Below are 27,310 nucleotides of genomic sequence, written 5' to 3'. Positions count from 1 at the left end.
AAATGTCAGCATTTACCATAAATTACCCCATCTTGATGACTCAAAATAGAAAATAACTGCATTGTCTAAGTATCTGTAAAACTGGGGTATTTCACTATATAATAATTAGTTAGTACAAGTGTTGCAGTTTTAATAGAATGTGCACAGACTATCTAAAGTATTAAATAGTGGCATATATTTTCCTCTCTCAACATGAGAACAGTTTTTAGATGCTGTACTAACAACCAATGAGCAGCAGCATTTGTATGGTGCTTTGAAGCTGTTCAAACATGAACCCATTAAATCATAGAATATTAGGGGTGGAAGGGACCTCAGGAGGTCATCTAGTCCAACCCCCTGTTCAAAACTGGGTCAATCCCCAACTAAATAATCCCAGCCAGGGCTCTGTCAAGCCTGATCTTAAAAACCTCTAAGGAAGGAGATTCCACAACCTCCCTAGGTAACCCATTCCAGTGCTTCACCACGCTCCTAGTGAAAAAAAGTTTTTCCTAATATCCAACCTAAACCTCCCCACACTGCAACTTGAGACCATTACTCCTTGTTGTGTCCTCTGGTACCACTGAGAACAGTCTAGATCCATCCTCTTTGGAACCCCCTTTCAGGTAGTTGAAAGCAGCTATCAAATCCCCCTTCATTCTTCTCTTCTGCAGATTAAACAATCCCAGTTCCCTCAGCCTCTCCTCATAAGTCATACGCTCCAGCCCCCTAATCATTTTTGTTGCCCTCCACTGGACTCTCTCCAATTTTTTCACATCCTTCTTGTGGCGTGGGGCCCAAAGCTGAACACAGTACTCCAGATAAGGCCTCACCAATGTCAAATAGAGGGGAATGATCACGTCCCTTGATCTGCTGGCAATGCCCCTACTTATACAGCCCAAAATGCCATTAGCCTTCTTGGCAACAAGGGCACACTGTTGACTCATATCCACTGTAACCCCTAAGTCTTTTTCTGTAGAACTGATGCCTAGCCACTCGGTCCCTAGTCTGTAACAGTGCATGGGATTCTTCCGTCCTAAGTGCAGGACTCTGCATCTGTCCTTGTTGAATCTCATCAGGTTTCTTTTGGCCCAATCCTCTAATTTGTCTAGTCCCTCTGTATCCTATCCCTACCTGCCAGCATATCTACCACTCCTCTCAGTTTAGTGTCAATGTCACAAGATTCCTGCAACACAGGGAGGGAAGTACTTGTAGTAACCCCTTTGACAGCTGGAGGAAAGATGAGGGAACAAAGGTGAAAGTGACTTGGCACAAGGTCATACAGCAAGTCAGTGGCCCAGCTGGGATGAGACGTCAGGATCTGCTGGCTCTCACCCCTTTGCAGTGACCATTAAGAAACACTGCCTCTTTCTGTTATTCCAAAAAGTATCTATCTTCAAAAATGATAAGAGCAATGACCAATTATTTAAAAAAAAAGTCATTTTCCATAGATTAACAGAGTTTGCTGGGAAATTTTGTTCTAGCTGGCAACCCACATAAATGATATTAATACAACATTTCCATGATGAGATATTAACCTTGTGGGCCATTTCCAGAGGTTTTCCACCTTTGATGAGAATACCATTCTGAGCAGCAACTCCTGTGCCCACCATCACAGCTGTTGGAGTAGCCAAGCCCAAGGAACAGGGGCATGCAATGCACAGCACAGTGATTGAAGTTTGAAATGCAAACCTCAGTATTACTTCAGCTTTTGAGAGGTGTTTGTTCTGATGCTGTAAGTAAAAAAAACACAGAACAAAAAAAAACCAAAGTCGTAGGTTTGCTAACATAGGAGACAATGCACCAAATGTCTAGTAAATAGCAGTAATTTCAAATATGCAACTACCTAGAAATCTCCAATATAGAAAAGAAAACAGAACAAATTATAGTTACCCAGCATACTGGGAATTTTATTTAGAGGCAAGTCCCACCCTCAGAGCACAGACTGAGCAGCATGATATACCTTGATTTTGGTAAGGCTTTTGACATAATATTGCATGACATTGTCATAAGAAAACTAGAGGAATATGGTCTAGATGGAAGTACTATAAAGTGGGTGCTCAATTGGTTGAAAGACTGTACTTGAAGAAAAAAAGAACAGGAGTACTTGTGACACCTTAGAAACTAAAATTTATTTGGGCATAAGCTTTCGTGGGCTAAAACCCACTTCATCGGATTCATAGGAAGCAGGGCCAGCTCTAGGTTTTTTGCTGCCCCAAGCAAAAAAAATTTTGGCTGCCCCCACCCTCACACCCCCCCCAACCCCAGCCCTGGGCTCTCACCCACCAGAGCCCTCCAAAGTACTTCACATAGGAAGAAAAAAAAATCACATGCACAACTACAAAATGGAGAATAACTGTCTAGGTGGTAGCACTGCTGAAAAGGATCTAGGAGATTATAGTGGATCACAAACTGATGAGTCATCAATGCGATGCAGCTGCAAAAAATGCCAATATGATTCTGGAGTGTATTAACAGGAGTATTGTATGTCAAACACAGGCGGTAACTGTCCTGCTCTACTTGGCACTGGTGCAGCCCCAACTGGAGAACTGTGTCCAACTCTGGGCATCACACTTTAGGAAAGATGTGGACAAATTGGAGCAAGTTTAGCAGAGAGCAACACAAATGAGAAAAGGTTTGGAAAACCTGACCTATTAAAAAAGGTTAAAAAAACTGGCCATGCTTAGTCTTGAGAAAAGAAGACTGAGGGGGGACCTGAAAACAGTCTTCCAATATATTAAGAACTGTTATAAAGAGGACAGTGATTAGTTGTTCTCCATGTCCACCGAAGGTAGGACAAGAAGCAATGGGCTTAATCTGCAGCAAAGGATATTTAGGTTAGTGTAAGCCGGTCGGTGACGAAGGACCCAGGCCCTTCCTCGCGATGGCAGGATGTGCGTGAACTGTTCGAGGATCATCTGCTCTGCTAGCTCTTCCGACGTTCGACGGTTGGGCTGCAACCACCGCCGGCAGGTCTCCCGCAGTTCCGGGGCCACCATACGAGGCCGGGCCCCCGTGGGGTACGTCAGGCCCCTGAACCGCTGTCGAAACGTCTCCGGGCTCACATCGAGGGCGTCCAGGATGGCGGATTTCATCTGCCTATAGTCCTGGGCGGCCTCGGCAGACAGGCCTCGGTAGACTGCCTGAGCCACTCTGGGACCCTGGCACAAGCAAACTTAAAAGCCGCCCAAGAGATGCAGGCCCAGACGTACAACCGGGATGTGCGCACCCGGGACTTCTAACCTGGAGACCGGGTCTTACTCCTCCTCCCCTACAGCGAGTCCAAGATCCTGGCTCGATGGCAGGGCCCGTACGAGGTGGTGCGAAAGGTGGGCCCCGTCACCTATGAAATTCGTCAGCCCGACCGACGGAAAGAGCTCCAACGGTATCATGTTAACCTCCTTAAACCCTGGCGGGAACAAGAAGGGTTGCTGATCAATCCGAGTCCACCAGAACCCGAACTAGGGCCCCAGGTACACTCTATGGAAGACCCCGAGGGGCCCCAGCTTGGGGAAACAATGACAGAAGAGCAGCTCGAGCAAACCCGCTGCCTCCTTCAAGCATTCCCTCGCACTTTTACGGCCCAGCCGGGGTACACTTCCATGGCCTATCATCAGATTCAGACGGAGCCGGGGGTGGTGATCCAGGCCACAGCCAGACCCCTGCCATATCACCGAAGGCGAATCGTTGAAGACGAGGTATGGGCGATGCTAGACCTAGGAGTAATTGAGCCATCACAAAGTGAGTGGCGTAGTCCCATCGTCCTGGTGCCTAAACCCGATGGCTCCCAGCGCTTTTGTATCGACTTTAGACGCATTAACGTCGTCTCCAAATTTGACGCCTACCCCATGCCCCGAATCGACGAGCTGCTGGCCCAGTTGGGAGAGGCCCGCTATATCACGACCCTGGACTTATGCAAGGGGTATTGGCAGATTCCCCTGGATCCGGCCTCCCGGGAGAAAACCGCGTTCGCCACTCCGACCGGCCTATACCGCTTCATGCGGATGCCCTTCGGCCTTCATGGGGCACCCGCAACGTTCCAGCGCTTGATGGACCACCTCCTCCAACCGCATCACGACTACGCCGCAGCCTATCTAGATGACGTGGTCATCTACAGTCAGCAGTGGGAAACCCACCTGGACAAGGTCGCCGCCGTCCTAAGGTCCTTGCGGGAGTCGGGGTTAACGGCCAACCCTAAGAAGTGCCGCATCGGCTGGCATGAGACCACCTACTTGGAGTATACCGTTGGCAATGGACAAGTGAAACCTCTTGTGGACAAGGTTCAGGCCATTGCCGCCTGTCCACCGCCAACCACGAAGCGCCAAGTCCGCCAGTTCTTGGGGCTGGCGGGTTATTATCGGCGGTTCATTCCTCAGTTTGCAGCGATGGCCGCCCCCTTGACCGGGCTTCTTACCAAGGACAGCCCGCGACATGTACGCTGGACCCCCGAGTGTGACGAGGCTTTCCAGTCACTTAAGGCAAGCCTCTGCAGCAAGCCAGTCTTGTTTAGCCCGGACTTCCAGCGACCATTCGTCCTACAGACAGATGCATCGGAAGTTGGGCTCGGGGCTGTCCTCTCACAGGAGGTGGATGGGGAGGAACATCCGGTTCTCTACATCAGCCGGAAGCTGTTCCCCAGAGAACAAAACTACGCAGTTGTCAAAAAGGAGGCCCTCGCAGCGAAGTGGGCCTGCGATGCCCTGCGTTACTACCTCCTTAGGGCCCCGTTCACTTTGGTCACTGACCACTCCGCCCTCCAATGGCTATGCCGTATGAAAGACCACAACATGCGGCTTCAACGGTGGTACTTAGCCCTACACCTTCACCGTCCGCCACAGGGCAGGAAAGGACCACGCCAACGCAGACTTCCTTTCCCGCCTGGGGGGCATGGACGAGCCTGGCCCCGTTGCCCGGGAGCCAGCCTTGGGGGGGGGTGTAAGTAGGCACCCTGGCTCCCCGCCACGCCTGAGAGGGACGAGCCAGAGCAGGTGCCTCAGTGGGCGGAGCCAGCACTGCCTGTCCCCGCCCCCCGGAAGTCAAGGGGCGGGACAGGAAGTATAAAAGCCCGGCCCCAGCGCTCAGTTGGGCGCAGGCTGCTGGAGAGGACAGACGCTGGCGCCTGGGCTCCCGCCGGGCCCAGCCTACCCCGTGCCCACTACCCAGAGGAGCGCTGGCCGGACCTGCCCCGCGCCCACTACCCAGAGGAGCGCTGGCTGGACTTGCCTCAGATCCGGTACCCGGAGGAACGTCGGCCTGACCTGCCGTGTACCCGATGCCCCGAGGAGTGGCCTGAGCTTCCCCACGACCGGTACCCAGAGGAGCCCATGGTCTGGGACCCCCCAGACGACGCTGGCAAGGACCAGATACCCAGAGAAGGGGAGGCTGGAAATGGCCCGGGGGTAGCCGACCCTGGTTTGGCTCCTGAGGAGCCCGAACCCAGTCAGTGTGTTGCGGCCAGGATCCCCACTGACCGCAGCAGGTCTTGACCGCTGCTAGGGCCCCGGGCTGGAACGCAGTGGAGTGGGAGGGCCTGCGTTCCCCCTGCCACCATAACCGGGTGGCAGACTCCCCCTCTTCCCGCCTATTGCCACTGCTCTGCCCTGATCCAGAGCTAACTAGACTTGTGTTTGGTGCCCTGCCCGGACCAAGGGCTGGGCCCCTTTGACTTTGCCACTGCTCTGTCCTGATCTAGAGGGCCAGAGCTACCTAGACTTGTGTTTGGTGCCCTGCCCGAGCCAAGGGCCTGGGCTGATACTGTGTTTGCTCAGCCCCTGCTAGAGGACTGGGCTTGAACTGTTACTGCCCCGCCCTGTCCAAGGGCTGGGGCTTATTTACTGTGAGAGCCCCGACCCCGGCTAGAGGGCTGGGGCTCTAACTTGTTTGCAGACCCTGTACTCCCTCAACACCTGCGGAGGGGCTAAGCCTACCCGGACTGCAGCGTGCTAGGAGGCGCCCTGGCTACCCGCCGTGCCTGAGAGGGACGAGCCCTGACACGACCGGCTTACAGTTAGATATTAGGAAAAGTTTTCTAACTATAAGGGTAGTTAAGCTCTGGAATAGGATTCCAGGGGAGGTTATGGATTCCTCATCACTGGAAACTTTTAAAAACAAGTTGGACAGGCACTTGTCAGGGATGGTTTAGGTTTACTTGATCCTGCCTCAGCGCATGTGGTTGGACTTGATGACTTCGAGGTCCCTTCCAGCCTTACATTTCTATGACTCTATGCTGGGATCCCACTGGGGCTGGGTGAGAAGGGATCCTCCACCAGGAGAAGTAGAAGACCTGTTCCACAGTGAGCTATAGCCAATGGATCCACATAGTGGTAGCTCCATTGGCATTACCTGTTATGCCCCCAAAACTTCTTCCATCCTCAGATGGGCCCCCAAAATTTTGCTTATACTCTACTCCTGTGGAGATTTACCACTTGGAGTAATAAGCATTCCAAATGCAAAAAAAAAGTGCTGCTATGCAGATTTGTTCCCAGATAATAATACAACCTGTTGTGTTTTCCCCTCCACCCGTGAGGATGCACAGCCTTCCACAATCTATGAGCCTGGCAGTACAGTTTACACATCTTAAATGTAATCAATATGCCATTCATCTTTCTAAAGACCAGATCCACGATCAGCAGCAGCGCAGGTTCCTGGCCCATATTCATCCCTGGTATATCGCCATTGATTTCATTTTTTGTCAGAATCACATGCAGAGATGAAGATGGACTGACAACTCTGTTGAGGCTGGCCAAAAATTAACTACATAAACACATTTAGTCTATTCTACACACCAAAACTTAAACGCATCTGAGAGATAAGGGTGCTTGGCACCTGGCAGGATCAGACCTTTGGAAAGTACAAAAGCCACATTACTAACATTGGGCTGTTGAGAGCAAATATTGGGACAAATAGCACTACTTACAGGAAAGTATTTCTGAACAACATCAAAGTTTATAAAACCAATTGTGATCCACACTAACAATGTCACTGCTGAAATGATGATGATAAATGGAACAAAATATCCACTAAACTTATCAGCCAATTGCTGGATGGGTGCCTACAAAAAAACAAAACAAAGATACTTGTTTTATGACTAAAACAGCAAACAACAACTATAAGCACAGAGTGGACATGACAACATCTATCAACCCCTATTCCATAACTAGTTGTTTTTAAGTCTGTTTCTTGCTGATTTCAAAATAAATATCACAAGAACAAAAGCCTTGCTGATTTATATACAAAGTGAAGTATTTTTATTTTTACCTTTGACATCTGAGCTTCTTCTACCAATTTCACAATTTGTGCCAGGGTGGTGTCAGACCCAACATGAGTTGCATTAACAAGAACTGAGCCATGTGCATTTATAGAACCTGCAATCACTGTGCTCCCAGGTTTTTTAGTAACTGGCATGGCTTCCCCTAGAACAAAAGAGCAATAGGTCAGGACAACTACTTAAGTAGTCTGGGAGCACAGGTACATAAAGATAGATAGCCTGTTACAGACTAGATAATAATTCAGTTTTGAACCATAATTTGAAAAAAAGACTGATTTTTTTAAAGGGCTGTGTCACTTTTCAGGAAAATGTTTTCCCATGTTCATTTCCACAGCAGGAGCTCAGCAACCAGCCACTGCCTCTTCTTGCTCACTTTGTCACTCACTCCCCTCCAGAGGCCTGATCCAGAGCCCACAGAGGTCATGCCATTCATTCCAGCAGGTGTTGGATCAGACACCACGGCAGAACCTACAGGCTGTTTGGCTAGCAGTTATTGATTCTGAAGGTTATTGATTCCAGTGCTGGCCCATTGGGGGTCCTAATCAGGAATATTTCTCTCCCCACCCAACACATGCTAATAATTAATAGGGAGCCCTCTTGAGCTGCTCAGGGGCCCTAAGCAGTTGCTTAGTCTGCTTATGCCTAGCAATGGCTCTGCCTAGGGTTTATTTTTAAAGCCTTGAATGGACGTGTCCCAGCGTATCCGAATGACCTCTGATCCCAGCCACTCAAAGATCAGAATCAGCTAGTTCAAGGTGCCTCAGTTGCAACCTTGAGACAAATGAGCTAGACTAGCACTGTTTTTTAATTATGTACCTCAGCCAGGAAAGTCACCATTTATCACATTACCAGTCAGTCTGCTCAGGCTCAGCAGATGGTTGGAATGAGGTGGAACAATACTGGAACAAGTCCATGACCACCTAGGACATCACTATGCTGCACTGCTTGGCCACTTAGAATATCATGAGATCACTGGGAAAGGAATTCAGATTTTCATGTTCCAAAATTGCATTAAAGTAAGTTAAAGTAGAATCCTCTTTAGCCATACACCTCTGAGCACAGGGCCTGAGACTCTTCCCAGCCCTTGTACGAAACACACACAGGGGGAAAGAGAAGGCTCCTTGGTCTTCCGCTCTCTCTGTGCACCCCCACAAAGGCCAGGGACAAATTGGCTCAATACATGCAGACACCTTAGGAGAACTACTTTTGGCATCTGTGTCAGAGAGCAAGTGGTCTAGCCCCCTCCCTTCCAGAGACTAGAGAAACTGCCACCTTTGCAAAGTTCCCATGCTGACACTGGCTCCTGGTGTACTAGCACTTGTCACAATTTGTATTTCCTTTGCCATATTTTTTTCTCCACATGGGTTTAGTGATGTGAATGGTTCTCAAAATGAGAAAATTCCACACATACCCCAAAATCAAATCAAACCCAAAACAAGCAAGCAAATGAACTGTTAATGTTTATAGCTGTTTTAAAGAATTTATAATGGCAGGAATCAGGTTAAAAAATAATATATCTATGCGTCTGTCTCAACATCACAGTTTCCGATGTGGAAATTTCATGAAGTAGAAAAAATTCTGGTGAGCATAGCAAATGTTAGGCAATGATGCTCTCCTATCCTGCTCCCTTGATGAATGTCTGAGGTGATTGTTCTCAAGTCTGCACATTCACTTCCTGATGGATATGAGATGTTTTCTATTCACAGTTTATTAATTAGTATTAAAAATGTACCATTTTTGCAAATATGTTCTAGAGAAAACTCCCTCCAGGTCCCCAGCATCTTTTAGAACTAAGACAACCGTGCTTAAAGCCCTCAGTCCCGAAGTCCATGCAACACTGCTATTCGCTGATCAACAGAAGTCATGATGGCCAGAATTGGACAGAGGCATCTAGTCCAGATCCAGTCTTCCCCAAAGTCCGGTGTAACCAGATATCGGGGTTTGAATCAGCCTGGTATAAAGGCCAGTCCCACAAAGTAGTCTGAATCGGTATCAAAACTTTCCCAAAGCTAAGAGGAGTGGATAAAGACGAGAATGAATATGGGGAACAAGTGTGAACAGTTTAAGAAGGAGATCCAGCACCCAGCTAGCTTTGCTAAGCATAAAGAAAATTACCAGTAATGAGCGATTCATCTGCCATAGAGCTGCCTTCAATGACTTTTCCATCAACTGGGAACTTCCCACCAGGGACAACTTTTATAATGTCACCCCGCTGAACCAATTCAACAGCCACCTGCTCCTCCCTGTAAGAAACACCCAATTATGAGAGATGAACAATTTGATCCATCCCATTAATAGGAACAAAAATACTTTTACCATTAAATGCATCAGATCTAGTCAGCCTATCCTAGCAGGCTGAAGGGCTTTGGGTGAATAATATATACCTGATGATGGAGTGGTCAGGTCCAAGAGTCACTATGATAGCTTCAGTAGCTTGGAGAGACATTAGTTTAGCAAGTGCTTCTGATGTTTTACTCTTTGAAAACATAAAGAAAGATAAATGCTTGAGAAGTTGGTCCAATAAAAGAGATTACCTCACCCATCATGTGTCTCACATTTTAAATAGACAATGCACAGGGGGCTGGACTTGATGACCTCTCAAGTTCCCTTCCAGACCCACATTTCTATGATCCTGTGTGTGCAGTCAACATAGCAACCCACCAGGCTCTCATCAAACTGCAGAGTATACCACATTGCATGCCAGAAAAGCTCCTATCAAAATTCATAGATTCTAAGACTGGAAGAGACCTTGAGAGGTCGAGTCCAGTCCCTTGCCCTCATGGCAGGACCAAATACTGTCTAGACCAGCCTGAATAGACATTTATCTAATCTACTCTTAAATATCTCTGAAATGGAGATTCCACAACCTCCCTAGGTAATTTATTCCAGTGTTTAACCACCCTGACAGTTAGAAACTTTTTCCTAATGTCCAACCTAAACCTCCTTTGCTGCAGTTTAAGCCCATTGCGTCTTGTTCTATTCCTAGAGACTAAGGTGAACAAGTTTTCGCCCTTCTCCTTATGACACCCTTTTAGATACCTGAAAACTGCTATCATGTCCCCTCTCAGTCTTCTCTTTTCCAGACTAAACATACCCAATTCTTTCAGCTTTCCTTCATAGGTCATGTTCTCAAGTCCTTTAATCATTCCTGTTGCTCTTCTCTGGACCCTCTCCAATATCTCCACATCCTTCTTAAAATGCGGTGCCCAGAACTGGACACAAACTCCAGTTGAGGCCTAACCAGCGCAGAGTAGATCATGTACCCTACATGTAAGCAGTTTCTGTTCATAGAGATGCCATATTATTTTTACCATTATTGTACATAAGTGCTTAACATGTAGACTGGTTACCTTTGCTATGTGTTCCAACCATCTCCCAAGGGAAATGAATACGAATAACATAGGTGGTGTGTCAAAGAATGTGATGGGGCTTTTCTCTGCCTTTTCAGCTATAGCCACCATCAAGATCACACAAGAGTATATATAAGCAATAGTTGTGGCCAGTACAATAAGTACATCCATATTGGCTGTTTTGTGCTTCAGTGATTTGTAGGCTTGGACATAAAAGTACCATCCACCGAGGAACTGTTAGTGAAAATATATACAAATGCCTATTAATCACAGCAGTGAAAGCAGGGCATATACAGCACAGATTATAACAAAGAGCTGTAAATAGTGAGACTGATGTTAATGAGCCTGATTCTTAGCTCACACTGGTTTAACCATGATCTAACTTCAATAGAATTGTCTTATAACTTAAACCCTTGGGGACAGAGTCTGCCTTTGTTCTCTTTGTGCAACACTTCACACAATGGGGTCCCCTGTCTATGACTGGGCCCCCTACCTGCTACCGCAATACAAACGAAAAATAATGGAGTTACTCCTGATTTACATCAGTGTGAGTAAGAGAGAATTAGGTCGATTGAACAGAAATGTTCTAAATGGTTAGATGTAGTTCTGTCATAGCACGACTGTGAGGAAAGGCTTTTAAAGCCTCATTGCAACAGAACAGGAATAAAGTGACCCAAGTTCACTGCTATCCCACCCACCCAATCACTTCAGTCTCACTTTTATCTTACCCCCTTTTCACTTCTCGATCCCCATCCCTCTGTGCTCCTTTCCCCCCTCTCACTGCTGTGTTGTACACATTCCTCCTTTATCCTCTCATATTAATTGCTGAATACTCAACAACCCTGTGAGGTTAGTAAGTCAGTATTATTATCCCTTTATTATAGCACAGGGGAAAATTGTGGCATAAAGATTAAGTGATTTGTGTCAGGTCACACAGTGACCAAATTAAGAGTTGAACTCAGGACCTTAACTCTTCTAGCATAATGTTCTGCCCTCTCCCCAAAAAGAGTTCACTCTAATCAGGCATGACATAACAAGTGAAAAGAGAAAATAAAGGGGTGCCATGCTGGGCTGAACATTATGCTAGAAGGGTTAAGGTCTTGAGTTCAACTCTTAATTTGGTCACTGACTCACTTTATACAGGTATCTAAAAATTACACTTGCAAAATACATTATAATTGTCAATACCAGTTTAATAGGGCCACTTAATCCTATATATCCTGAATTTACAGGGGGATGGGTGCAATCCAATAAGGATTTCCAGTCTATTTTTTTTTTTAATTAAATCAGCTTATGTAAGAGGACATTGACAGGAAAGAAAATACCCAAGAAATACTGTTTACATACCTGAACCAAAGTGCACAAGACAAAGAAGAGAAGATTTAAAATAGATAATCCAGGAATTAGATTTTGTTCCAGCACCACAGTGTCGTGCTGTAGGCCATCAGGTATTAGCATATAAATCATTAAGATTAAGACAGGGATTCCAAACACTAGGCTGCACAAGAAAGATTTTCTCCATCTGAAAAGTAGAAGTAGTGAATCCATGGTATTAGAGTACACTTTGATAGTACTAGGGCCAAATACAGCACACGTACAGCTCCCCGGCTGAGCACATTCTGCCCTCAGCAGAACTGGCTCCAAGTCATTACTTCTTTCAAGTGATTAAACACTTTGGCTGAAGAAGTTCCTTTGCCAGATGCAAGTTTCAGATACATAAAACTCTCTACAAAAGCAGCAAAGAGTCCTGTGGCACCTTATAGACTAACAGACGTTTTGGAGCATGAGCTTTCGTAGGTGAATACCCACTTCGCTGGATGCATGGACTCTCTACAAGTAAAAACTGAAAGGTAATCCAAATGGGTGTAAGAGTAATTGAACTGAACAGCAAATGACTAAGTACGTGCATATTAAATATGCCTTGCACAAGCATAAACCAGATTACAAGTGTGAATAGTAATCTGCACACCAGTTGGAGGCCCTCTCTTTGTGAGAGTCATACTTACTGTTTTATTTCCTTTTTGTGATCCAAGTTATGAGCATTAGGGTCTCTCTTGGCCACGGAAGCATGAAAACCAATTCCCTTTTTATTAAAAAAATACGACAAAAGAGTTTGATTAATTGACATTATGAACAACAGATGAAAACTTCATCTAAAAGAATCCATTTAAGATCAGAAATGTCAGTACAGGGAACTGTTCCACGCTTTGGAGAATGCCTCCTTTTTATTTATTTATAGTGTCTGTCAAAGTGAGAGGAGTTCAGATAATGCCAATGATGATGGAGTAGGAGACAAAACATGTATCCACAGTCATAACAATCACACATCCTGGGTTTAACAGTGGGCGCAGCTGGGATTTTGAAGGACTGATATTCCCCTTCAAACTTCACCAAGGAAACATTTGAAAATACAGTAGAACCTCAGTTACGAACACCAGAGTTACAACCTGACCAGTCAACCACACACCTCATTTGGAATTGGAAATACACAATCAGGTAGCAGCAGAGACAAAAAAGCCCCAAAACAAACAAACAAAAAAACCAAACACGTAAATACAGCACAGTACAGTCTTGAGCGTAAATTACTAAATCACCATTTTTCTTCTGCATAGTAAAGTTTCAAAGCTGTATTAAGTCAATGTTAGGTTGTAAACTTTTGAAAGAACCACCATAATGTTTTGTTCAGAGTTATGAATGCCTTGGGAATGGAGGTTGTTTGTAACTCTGAGGTTCCCACAGCTCCCATTGGTCAGGAACAGCAAACTGCGGCCACTGGGAGCTGCGAGCGGCCGTACCTGCGGACGCTCAGGTAAACAAAGCATCTTGCAGCCTGCCAGGAGCTTACCTTGAACAAGCCATGAACTAAGTTTGGGAATCCCTGCTTTAGAGGCATATTACAAGGTGTTTTGCTTTTAAAAGTCTGCTCTGAAGATCTGTTGTGTGTCTCACTGATTATTCTGAACAACCATGGGAGTCAATTCCAATTAAAATTGAGGTACAGTAGAACCTCAGAGTTACAAACAACTCAGGAATGGAGGTTGTTTGTGTGACACTCCGTACCACAGAGCAGCACCCTGGAATCCCCATATTCACCACCATTATATAATTATGATATGTTTTGTATGAAGTATGCCTTATGAGATAGTTTCAAAGTATTGATCTGTTGAACATTAATATCCCACTGGACTGTATGTGCAATCATTACATGTGAGATTATGAAGTATTGCTGTATGTGTTATTGAAATATGTTATGAGGTTGGGAACACCTAAAACCAGCCTTTCAGGTACAACAATAGAGTAGCCAGACAGCGTTAATGGCTCATCAACATCCATCAAGAAGAGAATCTGCTAGCCTAGAGATTTCCTGGAGGAGGCACATATGCCATGGGGGTGGACTAACCCTCCCTCACAGCAAAGATCTTTCTAGCAAGTTGGAAGAAATTATAGAAGAGGGAGAGTGACATCATTATTTGGCCTCGCTCCCTCCACAACTCAACATCTGGAAACACATCTGGAGGAAAAAGACTTTGAGCTGGGGAGGGTGGTCCCAGGCTGGGAAAGAGTCCCAGCTTGTGTATTGAGGATCTGTGACCTGTTTGTACCATCTGTCAGGGTGAGATACTGCTTGATTCAAATCCTGTTTAGTTTGTAGAACTCAGACTGCAAATTTATTTTTATTTCTTAAGTAACCAACTTTGATCTCTATGCTTGCTACTTATAATCATTTCAAATCCATCTTTCTATGGTTAATAAATCTGTTTTAAATTTTATCTCAAACTGTGTTTTGGTTGAAGTGCTTTGGAAATCTCAGCTTAGTTTACAAAGGCTAGTGTGTGTCCTCTCCACATCAAGGAAGGGGCAAACTGGGTAATGAACTTGCCTTGGTCAGAAGCCTGGCCAGTGTAAGACAGTATGGTTCTGGGGTGCAAGGCTGGGGAGCTGGGGGAAACCGGCTGGAGCCTCCCTGTTGATAGTTCATGAGTGGCTGGGAGATCATTCATGTAACTCAGTTGGGTGCGTCCCTGCCTGTGGATGTCTGTGTAAGTGCAGTGCCTGTCAGACACAGCATATCAGTGTGAGAGGGACACCCCAGATTGGTGGGACAGAGTGCTCAGTGGTCCCACAGTCCCAGTTGCACCCTTGGAACCCTACTCTGAGCTGAACAAAACGTTATGGTGGTTCTTTCAAAAGTTTACAATTGAACATTGACTTAATACAGCTTTGAAACTTTACTGTGTAGAAGAAAAATGCTGCTTTTAGCCATCTTAATTTAAATGAAACAAACACAGAAACAGTTTCCTTACCTTGTCAAATCTTTTTTAGTAGTTTACATTTAACACAGTACTGTAATGTATTTGCCTTTTTTTTTTTTTTTGGTCTCTGCTGCTCCTGATTGCGAACTTCTGGTTCCAAATGAGGTCCGTGGTTGACCAGTCAGTTCGTAACTCTGATGTTTGTGACTCTGAGATTCTACTGTACGTTTTCAAAGTGGTATTTTTCTGGGTTTAGTGCAGGGGTAGGCAACCTATGGCACGAGTGCCAAAGGTGGCACATGAGCTGATTTTCAGTGGCACTCACACTGCCTGGGTCCTGGCCACCCGTCCAAGGGGCTCTGCGTTTTAATTTAAATTTTAAATGAAGCTTCTTAAACATTTTAAAAATCTTATTTACTTTACATACAACAATAGTTTAGTTATACATTAAAGACTTATAGAAAGAGACCTTCTAAAAATGTTAAAGTGTATTACTGGCACTCGAAACCTTAAATTAGAGTGAATAAATGAAGAGTTGGCACACCACTTCTGAAAGGTTGCTGACCCCTGGTTTACTGCCTTTCTGCTGCATAGCTGCTCTTAGAGTCTCTAGCTGGCAGTAGAGAGCAATCGGCGGTAACATTCCGTTGGACTATCTGAAGTTCAGAGAAGTACCTGGTGCAGTACACTGAGCAGTAATGAAGGGGTACATCACACTTTTACCAGGTATTGAAACTTTTAAAAAGCCCTGAAATGGTTAATGTCGCTGGAGGCTACCCTTTGAAGTATGTAGCCTCCACTGACCATACACTATTGGATTTGTAACATATGGGAAAGTGTACTTTATCTAAAGCTGCACAGGTCAGCGAGCCTCTCAGCACTTTTAGTCACTTCCATTTGTTTTAACATCACCTTATATTTATTATTGGTTTGTTTTAAAAAACTTACCTCAATAATTTGTATAATATCTCGAGGTCCAATGATTTCAGGATCAAACTGGATGTGAGCTTTGCTGGTAGCAAGCGCTACTGAGGCATAGAAGATGCCATTAGTTCTGGTTAGTTTGGATTCAATATTGTGAACACAGGAAGCACAAGTCATCCCTGTAATCTGAAGAACAGAATTGTAAATGCAATTAGTGATCTCTACAGTTGAGAGCAATCTCTCTTACCACTGCTCCTTGGTTGGGGCTTTTCAAAGTCATGCAAAAAATTTGCACTGCTTGTGAAACTGATTTTAAAAAAAGGTTTTCACTGGATTCATGAGGAGTGCAGTGTTTTCCTGCCAAGACAGGCTTCTCTGTGCACTTGGGTAGCTGTTCATCTCTCTTTACCTAGTAGAAACATTTTTGCCCCTTTTGAATAATTTTTTTCTTGGGTAGTTACGAAAAGCAGCAGCAGCAGCATCCAGCACCACAGTTGTTCAAAGCCACAACCCATTAAAATAGATTCATTTGCAAAGACACATTCCAGTCAAACTTGTACATGTACCCCAAAACCCATACATTCCAATCATGATACTCACAATGAGCTCTGCATTGCCATCTGTAGCAGTATGATCTTCTATGACTGCAGCATTGAAGCCCAAGTTTTGGATCAGCTGTACTATTTCAAGAGGCTGAATGCTCTCTGGCTTGTATTTTATCTCCGCTTTTCCTGCCATCAGTGCTACTAGCACTGAAACGATACCTGCAATGGGAGCAATTGGGTTATATTAGATACTGTACCTCCTTTGAGAACACATAATTCAATTGGTAATCAAGGGGCACACCAGTAATAAAATACTTGGATATTTAATGGTTTTAATCACTCTCCCCACTCTAATGCTATCCCACGAGTATATTGACAAAATAGGACAAAAGCTTCCGTTTCTCAAGATACAGATTCTTCTCTTTAATTTAGTCATGCAATTCCTATTAGCATTTGAAGAATATGAGAATCGGCTTGGAAGCTCTTTGGAGCAGGCCCTATGTCTTACTATGGGTCTATTCCAGGGCCGGTGCAAGGATGTTTCGCGCCCTAGGCGAAACTTCCACCTTGCACCCCCCCCGCCCCCGCTCTGAGGCACCCCCCTTGCGGCAGCTCCCCACGCCCCAGCTCACCCCTGCTCCACGCATGAGCACAAGCACTCCCAGCACGCCGTTGCTGCTTCACTTCTCCCGCCTCCCAGGCTTGCAGCGCCAATCAGTTTAGGCGCTGCAAGCCTGGGAGGTGGGAGAAGTGAAGCAGCCACGGTGTGCTCCTGGAGGAGGCGGGGCAGGGAGTTTCCCTGCATGCCGCCCCCCCGCCTTGCTTGCTGCCGGCAGCTCTCCCCGCGCTCCCCTGCCCCAGCTCCCTCTGCCTAAATGCTGGCGGTGACCGGGGCGGCTGAAGATCCGGCCACCACAGTTGCTGCCAAAGAAAATGGCACCCCCCAAATCCCAGAGCCCTAGGCGGTCACCTAAATGGTTGCACTGGCCCTGGTCTATCCACCAGCTATCCCTACTATCCAGTATATCTCCCAACTGGTATAGTTGCTGACAGATTGAATATAGTAGTGTGGCTAGTATCAATATGAGTACATAATTAAGTAAATAAGAATATTACATCACATCTACCCTTAAGAACACATTTTAACAAGTATAACAACAATAGAGCTTTAGGAGACAGAGGTCTGGACTGGGGCTCAGGAGACCTGGGTTCAATTCATGGCTCTGTCACTGCCCTTCTGGGTGACCTTGGGCAAGTCACTTCCCGCCTAGTGCCTCAGTTTCCCCATCTGTAAAATGGGGATGATACTGACATGTGTAAAGTGCTTTGAGATCTACTGATGTAAATTGCTATGAAAGAGCTAGGTATTATTCATTATTGACAGAATACAGTATCCTTCTGTAGCGATGCGGGACTCACTCCTGCGGTGCCTTCTGCTGGTCATCTTGGGAATTAGCTCTCCAGCCGTTGGAGTGCCCTCTGCAGGCCAGTGTCCCGCTATCGCTTGGCCTCCGTGTCCCTCCCGGACCCAGTGCCCCATTATCTGGGGTGTTGCCCTTTGGCAGTAACCCCTTTTTCTCAGGGTCTCCCTCTCCACTATCCCCACCTTGCCTCCGTCTGGGCTACTGCCAGTCCTCATCTAGGCCCCGCTCCCTGGGGCAGACTGGAGTGTAAAAGCCACTCGTCACTGGCTAGGAGGGTTTGGACCTGCTGACTTTGCCTACCCCAGGCTGCCCTCTGCAAGCCCCAGTACCCATTGGCCTTCTGCTAGGCCACAGGCTGGGGCTTTCCAGGCTGCAGTTCCTCTGCCTTTCCCCAGCCCTGCTACACTCAGGTGTCTTGTTTGGGTCCCTGCAGCCAGACTCTTCACCCTCCACAGGCAGAGGGAGACTGACTAGGCTTCTGGCTCACAGCCTCTTATGGAGGCCAGCTGGGTCTGACTGGGGCATGGCCACAGCTGAGCCTACTTTCCCCAATCAGTCTAGGCTTCTTGCCCCAGCCACAGCCCTCTCCTGGGCTGTTTCAAGCCCTGCAGGGCAGGAGCAAGTAACTACCCCACTATACCTTCACATCCAGAAGATCCCAAAGTACTTTACAGACCCTCTCTAGGAATGTTAGACATCTCACCGTCTTCTTTTTGCAGATTTCTTTCAATGTTTGACACACATGATGCGCAGGTCATGCCTGTGATCTGCATAAAGCACTTTTCTGTTGTCGCTACACTGGGTGGCTTTGGATTACCGAGGTAAGAATTCTTTGGCTGGACATCGGACAAGTAGCCTTGATGAGAAGACTCAGAAACATTTTCTGTTCTCTGGGCAGCTGACTCCCAAGCATTAGGCTGAATTGCAGCGTTCCTGAAAAGAGGTTGATTCATATATTTCCAAGTGGTGGTATCTTGAATAAACACACCATGAACAGAATTAACATGGGTTAACAGACTATGATAAAATGTTTCAAAGAAGCAAATTGAAAACACATTTAACAACAGAAACATCCAAGATTTTTCAAATGACAGGGGATTAACTACCCTGTGATCTTGGCTTCCTTAGTCACAAGTAACTTCTTACTTTGGGGCAGATTACCAACATTGCATGACCATTTTGCTTTATTTAGTGGTAATCCATCTTTAATCAGCGAATGATCCCCTTCTATCTGTCTGTTTGTTGATATTAACATCTATCCTGAGGGTGACTTCGTGACAGTTAAAGCATTAGAGAATTCAGTCCAGTTACATGTTCATATTGTCCTCATCTCCTTTCTTTCAGGACTCCAGCTCAGCACCTGATCTCTATCCAGGATTAGAATATGAGTGCATTTCTCAGCAGATAATCCAAATGCTGCTCCATAAATTGAGCAGCGAGCACTGGTGTACACTGGTGTATTTGATCCTGAGAGTTACTGAGCACTCACAAGTCACACTTTTTGTCAAGGACACTGTCAATACTTAGCATCCATCAGGATCAGGCCCAGTGGGATCAATTCCTCCTCTTGTTGGGCACTGAGTAGGCCACCTCTGTAGAATACCCAGATGGAGAATCCCCAACCTCAGCCAGATCCATAGACCAGTTCTTTACACTAAGCCAGGGAGCTGCTGAAGGAGCTGCTCCATCTATCTGGGTCTGGGAGGCTTCTGCACCCACACTAAGATCTACCCACAGACAATCTCAGATGCTTGAACTATTGATGTCACGTTCTAACTGGCTATTTTTTGCCACTGTCTCACAGTCAGCTGTAAGCGGGAGAACATGGTGAAAGTGAGGTGGAAAGAGTAGGGGCCCCTATTCTGGGGTTGCAATGGGGAAAAAATAGTTCAGGCCCTCTGGGCTGATGGAAGCAAGAGGGTCGAGGCTTGCAGGCTGCCCAATGCGTGCTGAGGAGGAGGGCAGAGATATGTTGGGCTGTAGGGGGTGAGCTGAGATTGGGAAGAGGAACTGAGGGATGGAGTGTAGACAGAGTGCTGAATGACTTTACTGCTTATTTCCCTGCTTTATACAGTTTGTGTTGATGTGGATTTTCAGCCTAGCTACCTTAAATCAAAGGTAACCAAAAAGTCTAGATGGAGATGAATAATAAGTCTGCTATAAGCTTAAGCTTTCCCCTCCCTACACCTGGTCAGTTGTTAAAATATCCATAAAAATTCAGACCAACTTTCTTATCCTCCCGCTCTGTTCACGTTACCTTTAAATGTCTGGGTTATTTTGTGGGTGTAGGTATCTGTTCCATGATTTTTAACTTTTTTTATTTTGCTAAATGACACAAGTTAATAATGCAAAATATTTATAGCTAAAAGCATTTAAAATACAAACAAAACACAGTCTTAAAATATACTATCTACTGCCCCTTAAATACTAAAGCACAGTTTTCCCTAATACTCCATTCCTGGTTTTACTTTATTTATTAAAATCAAAGTTTAATCAGTTGTTTAATCTACATTCCATACATTAAATTCTGAAAGAGCAGGATGACCTTAACCAAAAGGGCACAGTTTGTGGAAAAATAAGTAAAAAGTGTTATCGATTCTTTTTACATAAAATAGTTTAAACTAGCCTGCATTTTGTCTCATAGCTGGGTGTATTAACCAATTTTATACCATTAGATTTCTTTTAATTTAGGCTCTGTGTATGTTGTATAGAATAATGCTGAAAAACCAGTATAACACATGTGTAAGAGCCTTAGCTACACAGCAAAAATAAATTGAATATATTCTTAAGGTAGTTTATCTATAAAATAGTATACAATTTGCTTTGAATGTATGCGTAATTGTTTTCAGAAAGGGAAAAAGAGGGCAGATGTTGGTCCTGTGTCTGTGGGAAAAGAGTGTTCTTATCTCTGGTACAGAGTATAATTAACTCTTTTACATAAAATAGTTTAAACCAATTATGTATTTTGTCTAAATGAGGTGTATTAACCAATTTTACATCATTGGATTTCTTTTAAGGTAGGTTGGGTGTAGTTTGTATATAAAATAATGCTAAAAAACCAAGTATGAATGTGTGTGAAAGTGGGTGACTTATAAAATAATATAAAACTAGTCTGAATTATACTTACAGTGATTATAAGATAGCCTACAAGTTGGCTTCAATGTATGCCTAATGGTTTTGAACACTAGGACAGGGGTGCGGGAGGTGAATGGTGATATGTTTCTGTGTTCTATGTTTACTATATTTTTGTTAAATTTATCTGTCCTTCAAAAACTTTACAAAATTTAAGAGACTTCTAATACAAGTTAAGCCATTATGTAGAAAGAGGAAATTTTATTTCTAGTCCAGAATTCAACAGATATAAGCCTAACTGCTAAATTTACATAGTTCTTATGAATCCACAGGCATACTCCTTTTGTTTGGTATTTTAGCTCTAATTTATATTTTAAAATGCTGCAATAAATAAAGTGCTGTGTTCATAGTGACTTGGGAAAATATGGAGTAATTAAATATCTATGGATAAATCCATAAAGTGGATTCAGAATGGTAAAATGCATCACAATTTCCTATGATGTGTGGGTCCGCAGGAGGCCCGTTGGTTAAATACTACCTTCTGATTGGTTCAGCCAAGGAGGTGTGGGTTTTGTCTCAAGCTTCTAGAACAGGGATTTCTGTTATTTGGGCAGTACCAATCTGCAGCATGAAATGCTTCCCTCTTCTCTCTGTTTCCTTTCTTGGTGGTTTAAAATTATTTTAGTATGTAATGAGCTCTATAACTATAGTTTCTCTCTCTCTCTCTACTACTTTGGTATATTTGTGCATTTGCTAAACAAAGCTGAATAAACAATGTACTAATTGCATATAAAATATTTTCCTCTAAAAATGTGTGTGTGTGTATAAATACTTCGCCTTTCTGTCAGTAAGCCCGTGCACAATTATTTAATGTCTTTATTTAGAAAAGTATTAACTCCGTAAAAAGTTACTCTCTAAAAGCGCATATTAAAAATGTATTCTTCTGCCATTCAGACTTTGCACACCTGTTCACTAGACTTTATGCAGACTTGCACTAAATGTGTAAAAAGCACATTTTCCGCTAAAAAATGAAGAAAGGGTATGAAAGCTATTTTTATTCATTTAGTTCTAATACACCCAATAAAGATAAATTCAATTTTAAAAATAACCCCCCCACCACCACAATGGCTGACAGTGCCAAAAATTGATGTGTCCAAAAATAAGACCTAGGAATGGGACAAAGCAAAAAGGGGTGTGGAAACCTGTCAAAATTATGTGCTGAGTAAAGCAATAGCTTTTTACTACTATTATTCTTGCTTTTGAAATTCACCAAGTAAATGAGATTATGCAGTATAGCAACATCTTAACCATTAAACTCATGTGCTCGACACAGTGCACTTGTTCTATACATTTATACATTATACTTCTCCCACTGAACATAGGTGCTGGAACTAGGAGTGTGGGGGGATGCTGCACCCCCTGGCTTGAAGTGGATTCCATTATATACACGGTTTACAGTTTGATTTAATGGCTCTTAGCACCCCCACTGTAATAAATTGTTCCAGCACCCCTGACACTGAAGTCAATAGGAGTTTTGCCATTGACTCACTGGAAGGAGGATTAGGCCCTTGGCATAACCATTCTACAGGTGAGGTACAGAAGATCTACTAAGGATACATCTGCACTGCAGCTGAGAGTGTGATCTGCAGCCTATATAGATATATATGCGCTAACTTTACTCTAGCTGGCTGGCTGGCGCAGCCCATGTTTTCACTTCTATTTTTAGCAAGCTAGCTAGAGTACAGCAAGCGCAAGTACATCTACACCAGCTACTAATCATACTTCCAGCTGCAGCGTAGACGTGCCTTGAGATACCAGGCAGCAGTTCCAGTGAGGGAAATAGTTGCTTTTAACTGCAAGATATTTTATTAAAGTGTTTGTTCTCTGTGTGTATTATTTATACTCACACCAGGTTGGTGGGTGGAGGGGAGAAGAGTGGAAACCTGTTTCAGTGGAGTGCAGCTCATATGTTTTCTCAGGTTCTTTGCTATTTAAAAGCCACTATATTACTGGTTAGACTTTTGACTGCATACTGTAACTTAAAACAACGCTTTTGCCCAATAACGCACTCACTTGAATGTGGAAATAAATAAATAAATAAATATAGCCTGTATTATACAGGACAAGCCAGATCATAATGGTCACTTCTAGCCTTAAAACCAAAACAAACACCACACACACACACACAATCAATTTTAAAAGTAATTTTTTTCACTTTCTTCTAGCTTACTTATAGAAAACATATAAGTACCTGTGAGAATGGAAGCATCAAATCCCATGTCTTCTATAGCACCTCTTAGCTCTTCTGAATTAGTTACAGCTGAATTGTAGTGTATGATTCCAGTCCTTTCAGCTAATGAAACTGATATATGTTGTACCCCTTTCCTTTGGGACATTGTGCCTTCTATGGACTGTACACAGGACCCACAGGTCATTCCATCAATATGAAGTACAGATGTGCTTGTCAGCTGATCCCCAGAGGATCTGCTATGAAACTGAGGTGATGAAAATGCTGCCTTTGATAAAAGCTCTCCGTTATTTGCTTCCACTCCATTAGGGAGGGAGACTTTAAAGTTACCAGGTGGAAGGGCCTCAATGGCTTGTTGCAAAGATACTGGGGTAATTAGGTTTGGGTTAAATTGCACAACAGCATTTTTATGTTCCAATGACACACTAATACTTTGTACGCCTGGAAGACCTGATATATTTCCTTCGATGTTTTTGACGCAAGACTTGCAGTGCATCCCTTCTACTCCCAGTTTCATAGTAGTTGTACTATTCATTTTGCCCACCACTGGCTCCACACTGCTATTGTTCAAGGTGGCTAGAGTTTTCTTTGTGCATGTAGTCTGCAAGCGTTCTAGATCAATCATACCAAGCTTTAATGGGGCTTGCTTGCTCTTAATTGTGCTTTCATACCCCATGTTATCAATGTGTTTTTTGAGGTCTTCAGGTTGAATGATGTAAGGCTGGTAAGCAATGACTGCTTCTTGGTTACTGAGGGAGACTTTGATTCTCAGCACGCCATGTAGTTTTCCAATCTTTCCTTCAATGGTGTTGACACAAGATTGGCATGTCATACCTTCTACTCGCAGCTTCATTAGTGCTTCGCCCAAGGACGTCGATCTTACAGATGATGCTGTAGTTCTTGCTTCTGCAATGCTGGCATCAAAGCCCATGTCTCCAATTTCCTGGCAAACCTCTTGGGGGCTTATTTCTGACTGTATATATTTTATTACAGCATTGCTCTGCTCAAGGGAGACCTTGATGCTCACAATGCCCTTAACCTTGGAAATTCTGCCCTCTATCGACTGCACACAAGACTGGCAGGTCATACCCAAAATATTGACTGTGATGGTGCTCGTTTGAGGAAGCAGAGAGGGCATATTTTCAGCGCTCCTCTCGTAGCCGATGTTGTCAAAAGCAAAATTCTGCTTCATGGTTGGTTCCTGTACACAAGTAGCAGGGGAGCTAGACTTAGACAAAGCCTGAAGTATAAGAAAAATAAACAATAAAAACCTAGATGTAACTTCTCAGTTCCAAAACAGCAACATTCTACACAGGTGGAAGTGCTGCTAAATTAACTGATGCCAGGAAAATGCACAGGCCACAGAATCTCACCCACCCACTCCTGTAATAAACCCCTAACCTGTGTCTGAGCTACTGAAGTCCTCAAATTGTGGTTTAAAGACTTCAAGATGCAGAGAATCGTCCAGCAAGTGACCCGTGTCCCACACTGCAGAGGAAGGGAAAACCCGCCCAGGGCCTCTGCCAATCTGCCCTGGAGGAAAATTCCTTCCCAACCCCAAATATGGCGATCAGCTAAACCCTGAGCATGTGGGCAAGACTCACCAGCCGCACCCAGGAAAGAATTTTCTGTAGTAATTCAGGTCCCACCCCATTTAACATCCCATCGGGCATATTTACTGCTAAATAGTCAAAGATCAATTTATTGCCAAAATTAGTCTGTTCCATCATACCATCCCCTCCATAAACTTATCAAGCTTAGTCTTGAAGCCAGATATGTCTTCTGCCCCCACTGCTCCCCTTGGAAGGCTGTTCCAGAACTTCACTCCTCTGATGGTTAGATGGTTCATCTAATTTCAAATCTAAACTTCCTGATTGCCAGTTTATATCCATTTGTTCTTGTGTCCACATTGGTACTGAGCTTAAATAATTCCTCTCCCTCCCTGGTATTTATCCCTCTGATATATTTATAGAGAACAATCATATCTCCCCTCAGCCTTCTTTTGGTTAGGCTAAACAAGCCAAGCTTTGAGTCTCCATCCTAGTAGCCCTTCTCTATACCTGTTCCAGTTTGAATTCATCCTTCTTAAACATGGGAGATGAAAACTGCACACAGTATTCCAGATGAGGTCTCACCAGGGCCTTGTATAACGGTACTAACACCGCCTTATTTCTACTGGAAATACCTTGCCTCATGCATCCCAAGACCGCATTAGCTTTTTTCATGGCCATATCACATTGGCTGCTTGTAGTCAACCAGTGATCAACCAATACTCCGAGGTCCTTCTCCTCCTCTGTTACTTCCAACTGATGAGTCCCAAGTGTATAACAAAAATTCTTGTTATTAATCCCTGTCATAAACAGATAGTTAAGGGTTAATGTCTCTTTCACCTGAAGCACCTGACCAGAGGACCAATCAGGAAACCGGATTTTTTCAACTTTGGGTGGAGGGAATTTTGTGTCTGGGGTCTTTGTTTTCTGGCTGCCTGCTTTCTCTGAGCTTTGGAGAAGTAGTTCTGTTTTCTAATCTTCTGTTTCTAAGTGTAAGGACAAAGAGATCAGATAGTAAGTTATATGGTTTCTTTTCTTTGGTATTTGCATGAATATAAGTGCTGGAGTGCTTTGATTTGTATTCTTTTTTAATAAGGCTGTTTATTCAATATTCTTTTAAGCAATTGACCCTGTATTCGTCATCTTAATACAGAGAGACCATTTGTATTTTTTCTTTCTTTTTTTATAAAGCTTTCTTTTAAGACCTGTTGGAGTTTTTCTTTACTTCAGGAAAATTGAGTCTGTACTCACCAGGGAATTGGTGGGAGGAAGAAATCAGGGGAAATCTGTGTGCGTTGGATTTGCTAGCCTGATTCTGCATTCCCTCTGGGGGAATAGGAAAGTCCTTTTTGTTTCCAGGACCGGGAACGGAGAGGGGGAGTCACTCTGTTTGGATTCACAGAGCTTGTGTCTGTGTATCTCTCCAGGAGCACCTGGAGGGGGGAAGGGAAAAAGGATTATTTCCCTTTGTTGTGAGACTCAAGGGATTTGGGTCTTGGGGTCCCCAGGGAAGGTTTTTCAGGGGGACCAGAGTGCCCCAAAACACTCTAATTTTTTGGGTGGTGGCAGCAAGTACCAGGTCCAAGCTGGTAACTAAGCTTGGAGGTTTTCATGCTAACCCCCATATTTTGGACGCTAAGGTCCAAATCTGGGACTAAGGTTATAACATGAGTGGCAGCGGGTGGGAGATAGACAGAATCCAGAAGCCAGTAGGAATATTATCTTTTTCTTTTCTCTGCTAAGGGCTTTTTAGCACAGAGAAAAAGTTTGGTTTTAAAAGGGAACCAGAGAGAATTTTTTTTTTCTGCTCTCTCTGGCAGGTTGTGGCTTGCATGTTAAGCAAGAAGCCATTACCAGACTGTTAAGAGTCTTTTGTCACACAATAGCACTCCCATTGAGAGTCATACCAGCACTATATAAATGCAAATAAAGTGGTTTTTCAGGTTTACTTAACATTGAAGATTAGCTAAAGGCACTGTTGCTAGGCAGACTTCAGGAGGCAACAGAGAGCCTGCAGTTCAGAAGAGAAACACCGGAGGGCACCCCAACACAAGAAAACAGGAACCATGTCTACCAAGGCAAAAATTGAGGCCGAAGCCCAATTCAGAGAAGCTGAACACAGGCGACAACTGGAAATAAAACAAACAGAGATGGAAATAAGAGAGAGAGAAAGAGAGGCAGCCTACAAAAGAAAACTAGAAGAAGAAGAGGTAGCCTACCAAAGAGAACAGGCAGCCAAAGAGGCGGCCCACCGCCGAGAAATGGAAAAACAACAAAAAGAGAATGAAGAGAAGGAAAAACAGAGAAAACATGAACTGGAGTTGGCAAAAGCTGGGCTGCATGTGCCAGCCAACCCTAACAACCCGGCGCCAATTATTGCTCCACAGCACAGGAAATTTCCCACCTACAAGGCAGGTGATGACACTGAGGCCTTCTTGGAAAATTTTGAAAGAGCCTGTCTTGGGTACAGCATCCCCGAAGACCAGTACATGGTAGAATTAAGGCCACAACTCAGTGGACCTTTAGCAGAGGTGGCAGCCGAAATGCCTAAGCAGCAAATGAATGACTATAAACTTTTTCAAACCAAGGCCAGATACAGGATGGGGATAACCCAGATCATGCCCATCGGCGTTTCAGAACCCAAAAGTGGAAATTTCCCAAACACGCCTACTACATTGCAAAAAACTATGAGGCCTGGATA

General features: G+C 44.4%; 1 protein-coding gene across 4 annotated transcripts in view; it reads right to left on the bottom strand.

Annotated features, from left to right (window-relative positions):
- ATP7B (ATPase copper transporting beta) overlaps positions 1-27,310 on the bottom strand; it is a 99,182-nt gene that overhangs the window by 17,868 nt on the left and 54,004 nt on the right. For 3 of the 4 annotated variants that reach the window (XM_030564294.1, XM_030564309.1, XM_030564308.1), the window contains exons 2-13: positions 23,063-24,299; positions 18,443-18,712; positions 16,371-16,534; positions 15,795-15,956; positions 12,600-12,676; positions 11,941-12,115; positions 10,594-10,827; positions 9,628-9,719; positions 9,359-9,486; positions 7,234-7,388; positions 6,893-7,027; positions 1,515-1,709 (exon numbers count right to left, since the gene is read on the bottom strand). In XM_030564294.1, the coding sequence (XP_030420154.1) occupies positions 1,515-1,709; positions 6,893-7,027; positions 7,234-7,388; positions 9,359-9,486; positions 9,628-9,719; positions 10,594-10,827; positions 11,941-12,115; positions 12,600-12,676; positions 15,795-15,956; positions 16,371-16,534; positions 18,443-18,712; positions 23,063-24,251 (2,976 nt within the window). In that variant the 5' untranslated portion in view covers positions 24,252-24,299. The remainder of the gene's footprint in view (positions 1-1,514; positions 1,710-6,892; positions 7,028-7,233; positions 7,389-9,358; positions 9,487-9,627; positions 9,720-10,593; positions 10,828-11,940; positions 12,116-12,599; positions 12,677-15,794; positions 15,957-16,370; positions 16,535-18,442; positions 18,713-23,062; positions 24,300-27,310) is intronic. The other variant, XM_030564303.1, reaches the window with a different exon arrangement.

The sequence above is a fragment of the Gopherus evgoodei genome, chromosome 1 (genome assembly GCF_007399415.2).
Source record: "Gopherus evgoodei ecotype Sinaloan lineage chromosome 1, rGopEvg1_v1.p, whole genome shotgun sequence".
Lineage (NCBI taxonomy): Eukaryota > Metazoa > Chordata > Testudines > Testudinidae > Gopherus > Gopherus evgoodei.
The sequence above is the reverse complement of the archived record's forward strand: the minus strand, read 5'-3'. Positions and strand labels throughout refer to the sequence as shown.